Source organism: Danio aesculapii, chromosome 16 (genome assembly GCF_903798145.1).
Source record: "Danio aesculapii chromosome 16, fDanAes4.1, whole genome shotgun sequence".
Classification (NCBI taxonomy): domain Eukaryota; kingdom Metazoa; phylum Chordata; class Actinopteri; order Cypriniformes; family Danionidae; genus Danio; species Danio aesculapii.
In genome coordinates this window covers 30,366,472-30,372,709 of record NC_079450.1, presented here as the reverse complement: position 1 = coordinate 30,372,709, position 6,238 = coordinate 30,366,472, and the positions used below count along the sequence as shown (strand labels likewise).

Genomic DNA, 6,238 nt, shown 5'->3' with positions numbered 1-6,238 from the left:
CGGGACGCGTCCTCGTTGCGATTTTCCGTTGAATTTGACTGTCAAATTAACAGTCATGCAAAAAAATCTAAAGTTATTATTATTATCTAAACTTAAGCATTTTAAAATACGTGTGTTATTACCTTAATACGTTTTTATTCATAAACGTTTCAATAGTTATATGATTGCAGTATACATTTTTACGAAATCGAGGTCTTTTATATTGACATTTCGAAACCGGAAACAGCCTCTTTGTGGCGCTACTTTTGGCCAAGGTAGGGTTTGTATGTATTTTATTTTTTATTTATAATGACAGATAATTGTGTGATCAAAAACATTAAAAACTAAATGATATCGCTTAGCACACAGGTCATTAAGTTGTTACGTTTTGTAAGAGATAGGTAAAACTTTATTCTAATTCTAAAACTCTTTATTTAACTTTACTCATTGTTTTTATCTGTATGCTGTGTCACCATTTCTTTATAATAATTTTCCCCATACAATACACGTGAAGGGTAAATAAGACGGGAAGTTAATGTTGAATTTGTGTTTGTCTGTGTTCAGTCGGTGCAGAGATGTCTCTCAGCTCAGTGAACTCCACCTTGTCCAGTCTCAAATCCTGTCAAGCAGATGTTGGAGATTATATGGATATGGTGTCCGACGTTGCGCTGGGAATAGTCGAAGCACAAGGTGAGCAACCAGCGTTTAGCTAAATAGATCTTAAAAAGTAGACACTAATATAGTTTTATAGATACATAAAACAAACAAACAAAAACAAACGCAATTTGATAGCTAAATGTACTCAATTCATGCAAATCTCAGATCCCATCCAAAATTTTTCAAACATGAAACGTCTGATATACACTACCGGTCAAAAGTTTAGGGTCAGTTTTATTTTATTTTCATGTTTTTTATAGAAAATATTCTGCTCATCAGTGCGGCATTTAAAATAATGGTTAAATATTTATAAAAATTGTATATAACTGCTTTCTTATTGTATCAAATTTCAAATGAAGTTATTATTCCAGTCATTATTGCTTTTATTACTATTACGATTAATGATAATGATTAATATTAGAGTGATTTCTGAAGGATCATGTGACTGAAGACTGGAGTACTGAAGCTGACAATTCATCTTTAAAATCACTGGTATAAATGATGAAATTAAATTATAAACTTTAGGGTTCAACAATAAGGATTTTTTTTTTCTACTGGTCTGATTGGGCTGATGATTCAGATTTTTTACGAGAGAGAGAGAGAGAGAGAGAGAGAGAGAGAGAGAGAGAGAGAGAGAGAGGGAGGGAGGGGCTAATAGCAATTTAAGCCACATGTTTTAAATAATGTCTGTGAATCTAGAATTTAAATATTTAAAAAATGTTAATAAATGAGCAAAATTCAAAGTGTTATGCAAACAAAAATAGTAGTATGAAAAATGTGCAGGTATTTTATTGCAGTTTGAAATTATTTAACAAAAGGTGGCTGACTTGCCAAACTGACAGCAAATTGTGCAAAACATCGTGCTGTTTTGTTCCCACGTAAATGTCTGCTTCCAAGAAAAAAAAGACATTTTCTTTTACCCTTTTAATTTGATGTTGCCGTCACTTCACTGTACTGGTTGTTGCCTGGTTACGGGAAAAAAATAGCATGCTCAAACATCAAATCAGATAAGAGAAACCGCAAAGCAATATGGTGTTTGCGACATCACAGTGAAGGTAGCATTTAAAGACTTAAAAGCACAAAATTAAAATGCACGCAATTGACATTGGGCCAATAATGATCCTGTCTATAGTCCCAAGCATCTCTCACGCTGGCCCCGGGCCATCGGGTAGTCCTTATTGTTGAGCCCTGAACTACTTTTGAACAGCTGTTTTATAGTTCAATAACATTTCACAATTGTACAATTTGTACTGTATTTTTTTATTAAATAAATGCAGCCTTGGTGAGCAGGAGAAGCTTATTTTAAAATAATCCCACTAACCTCAAAATTTTGACTGGTAGTGTTTTTTTTTGTTAATTTCTTAACAAAAAAGTTTTTTTTTCATTGTTTAATTGTATAAATGCAGTCTTGCTAAGCATGAGAATCTTCTTTCAAAACATTGTATTGACCCCAGACTGTTGAACAGTAGTGTATAATGTATATGATTTACAAGAAATTAATAAACATTATTAATAATAACATCGGGGGTATACATCAGTGCACAGTGCTTATGAATGTGCACAATATACTGACACTAAGAAGAAAAAACATGAAGAAAGTTGTTATTTTTGTTTTAATGTGCACATAAAAGTATTCCCGTATCTTTTCAGATATAACCACTGAAGGAATATGTATTGAGGATATTGTTTTAACAATTCAGAACCATTGCTGTCTGTGGAGGATGATAGAGCTCTCAGATTTCACCTAAAATATCTTAATTTGTGTAATTAAAACCATCATTTTAATTTTTGGGTCAGCTAACCCTTAAAGGTTTTTCATTTCAGGTATGGAAAACAGCCCATCTCTGAAGAAACTGGGGGAGATGATTATGGAGTGCTCCAGACTAGACAGTGAAATCAACTGTTTAGTGGAGTCCGTCAATGAAATGACTGCTCAGGTCTGTCGTATCTGACTAAAATCCTTCCACATTCACCAGCCAAGCCAGTAGGATGACTCTCTCTCACATGTTCTGTAGGTCAGACATGAACCTCCAGAGGCCATGGTTAATCTGAGAAGCTCTGTAAAGGACCGCTTCACTGATCTGATCGCTGGAGTTTCAGATTCAGACCTGCGAAGGCACAGCAAGGTGGTTGCTTTTAAAGAGACGGTCAGGAAATATGCCATGCAAGGTCGGAAACCCAAATGACCACAACAAGTTCACAAATGACCCAATATTTTTTACATCAAAATAATTCTAAATAAGTCTAATAAGTGTGTGTGTGTGTGTGTTTGCATATGCAACAGCTCAGAATCCTGCTGAGAATGAAGAGGAAGAGCTGGATGAGGACATTGCTGTAACACAGAGCCAGACTAACTTCATCTGTCCTCTCACGCAGGTACACACCAGCAGTGTTTCGTGTGATTAAATACAAAGAGAACACATAAGGGACAGGAATGTTATGTTATTTTAATGTATTCATTTATTTCACTGTAACTTTTTCTGACAGGTTGAGATGGTCAATCCAGTGAAAAACAAGAAATGCAGTCATTACTATGACCAAGAGGCAGTGCTTGAAATGATTAAGAACAAGCACAAAAATAAGAAGAAATTTCGGTATGTAACCATTGCGCTCTTCTGTCTTCATGGTGTCCTAAATGAGTGTACAATGCATGTAGGCTGTTTTAATATTACAGGTCCTCCACGAGGTCTTAAAAAGTATTAAAAGTTGATGAATTAATTCTGAGCAAATTAAGGCCCTTAAAAGTTATTCAAAGTCTTAATTGCGTTTTTACGAGGTCCTTAAATTTTGTTCAAGTGTTTGACTCCAAAAAATAATGTTTTTAACATATTTTATATATTATATAATAGTGTTTTAAAATATATTTATCCTAATATTCCTCCTATTATTAACAACGGTGTGCTCCATCCATGCGATTGGTTCGGCCCAGGGTGTGTCCGACCAAGCTCCTCCGTCTGGGTGATGTCACGTAATCTGCGACAAATGCGGGAAGTTAATGTGACGCTGTCAACATGTAGGGAAACCATAGAGCGGCAAAATGGGAAAATAAGTTTGCGTACTCCTGGTTAAAAAAAAGACTAGTTTAAACAGTGGCTGAAGCCTGTCGCTGAAAACAACCGCGGAATTTATTCTTTGTTTCTTCCCGAGCTTATCTGAGTTCTGCTGCATGTTTGTGATCTATTGATTTATTTACTACAACTATTTATTACCAACTATTAATTAAGTTAAAAGGTTTGATGCTGATTAGAACTTGAAGTGGCGACGAGGTCTTAAATATTCTAAGATATTTAAAAGTCTTAAAAGGTATTGAAATTACCTTTAGGATTCCTGTATATACCCTGTATTAAAAAGCAAAGCAGCGCTCCCAGATAGTGCCCTTTTAAACTTTCACATGATATTTGCAACTAGCAGTTTCTCAATCCACTAATTAGAGCTGTGGTGAAAAATCATTCAAGAAATTGTTTTCTGCGTTGACTCAGAGATTTTCAGAATGCATCGATATCTTTCTTGAATCAATTCTGAGCTTATTTTTAACAGCAGACGGCTCTCTTGGCTAGTTTTTAACCGTTGGCTCAAATGCTCACGAGGAAGAATGCTTGCGTGTTCTGCTGAGTCATGTAAACATAGCTTACTATGGACACCTATTTTACATCTTGTACAAGATGCACAAAAAGACATTGGTGTCTCTAGAATGTGTCTGTAAAATTGCAGCTCAAATTACCCATCAGATTATTTAGTATCTAATGTAGAATCTGTCCGTTTTGGTGTCTGAGGACAATGTTGCTGTTTTGTAACCTGTAGCTTTAAATCCAAATGAGCCGCTTCGACGTGCATGTCTGCTTCTCATGCGTTACGTCAGATAAACAGCAGTCAGTGACGGAGACAGACACGGATGAAGCTGAAATAAGGCCACTAGTCAAAAATACCAGGTTTATTTGATGTATTTGTGGTGGAGATTATTTAAGCTTTTCTGAAATGATGAGTCACACATAAATGTTGATTGCAGTACACACACACACACACACACACACACGCATACACGTTTACTGACCATGAGGCTGTGGTGATTATAGCAGTTAAGAATTACATTCCGATTTTACTGTCTTATTACAAACATGCTCTGTTTTAAAAATGTTTTCAACTTATAAACTTAATTATTAAGGAGCAGCTGATCACAGAGAGTTGTAACATTATTTAATCCTTGTTTCTTTGCAAAAATGTTGGTAACACTTTATAATTGCACACTATGAATAATTTATTAAGCATTAGCATCTAGTGAATTGATTATCTGTCAAGCATTAACTCTACATTAATAAATGTTAGTAAGCAGTTTATAACTGAAGCTACAAATGCTGTGTTCTTGACTTATAACCACATTAATGATGTGCTTAATAATTGTACTGTCATGAATGAACGGCTGAGGTTTCGTCATGACTCAGCATGCTGTCTATCCCAGACAGACAGACCAACCACAAGAGGTGTTGTGGTGTTTATAAAAGCAAAAGTTACTGATAAAATGATTATGTGCTGAGGTAAATACACTGAAAAAAATAATTCAATGATGATTCTTTGGATTTACTACTTTTTAAGTAGTGGTAACAAACTCATTTGGGCTGAATTTAAACAAATTAATTAAGTTGAACATTACTAAATTTAATTTGTTTCAAATTCAACCCATATAAACAATTTTGCAGAAATAATTGTTTCAGTATTAGTTCAGACAAGCTAATGGCTCGTTTCCACAGACCGGTACGGTACGGTTTGGTTCGGGTCACCTTTATCAGGCTTGCGTTTCCACTAACAAGATACCCTTTTTGGTGGGCGTGGTGTATGACAGACAGTTTCAGTCGATGTCATTCTCGCTCGAGGAAATGTCTACAATAAGCTGTACAGGTCACTTACATATCATATGAGAAGCACTTCTCACAAAACAGATGCTTCATACACATAAATGCTTTTGTATAAATGTTTATTAGTAATTTTTCAATGAACATGAGTTGATTATAACTGCAGATCAATGACAGTGCGAAACAGCCTACTGTAACGTCTGTAATTATATAAAATAACTAAATAAATGAACATATATAGACGCATACAGCCCCTTACAGTCTCCGAAATGTTACCAACTACAGAAGAAATACACACAGCAGACATTTTCGTCCGTATTTAGGTTCAAAACAATACAAATTATAGCCTAGTCAGTGAAAACCTCTCATCTGTGTCTGTAATCTTCCGCAGCACACGTAGCCTCTGTTAGACAGTAATTCCGTCAATCTGAGTTCATAATAGTCCAAAATGTGAAGATAATAAGTTAGTTATACATGGCATTTTGTTCATGTTTGCTGAAAAAATAATGTGCTCCTTTTTTTCCGGCTTCTCCTTTGTTTTCTTCACGCTTCACTCTCGCGTTTGTCAGTGTCTGACAGGATCGGGTTTTAAAAAGCACGTCAATAATCAAGCGCAGGTTATTATCATCAGCTCAAGAAGTTTGTTTATTTCAGATATAATGTTAGACGCGCGCGAGCGCTAGCAAGAAAGTGAAACCGCTCGGTAAATCTGGCGTAAATCTGCTCTTCTTCTTTGGCTTTGTGGCTGTTTATCA

The 6,238-nt window shown here is 35.4% G+C and overlaps 1 protein-coding gene across 1 annotated transcript; it reads left to right on the top strand.

Moving 5' to 3' along the window:
- Positions 1–167: 167 nt before the first annotated feature.
- nsmce2 (NSE2 (MMS21) homolog, SMC5-SMC6 complex SUMO ligase) lies at positions 168–3,329 on the top strand. Its single transcript, XM_056475136.1, has 7 exons — positions 168–254; positions 544–669; positions 2,461–2,573; positions 2,652–2,805; positions 2,921–3,012; positions 3,124–3,230; positions 3,311–3,329. The coding sequence occupies exons 2-7, from the start codon at positions 555–557 to the stop codon at positions 3,327–3,329; spliced, it is 600 nt and encodes a 199-aa protein (XP_056331111.1). The 5' UTR covers positions 168–254; positions 544–554.
- The last annotated feature ends 2,909 nt before the right edge of the window (positions 3,330–6,238 follow it).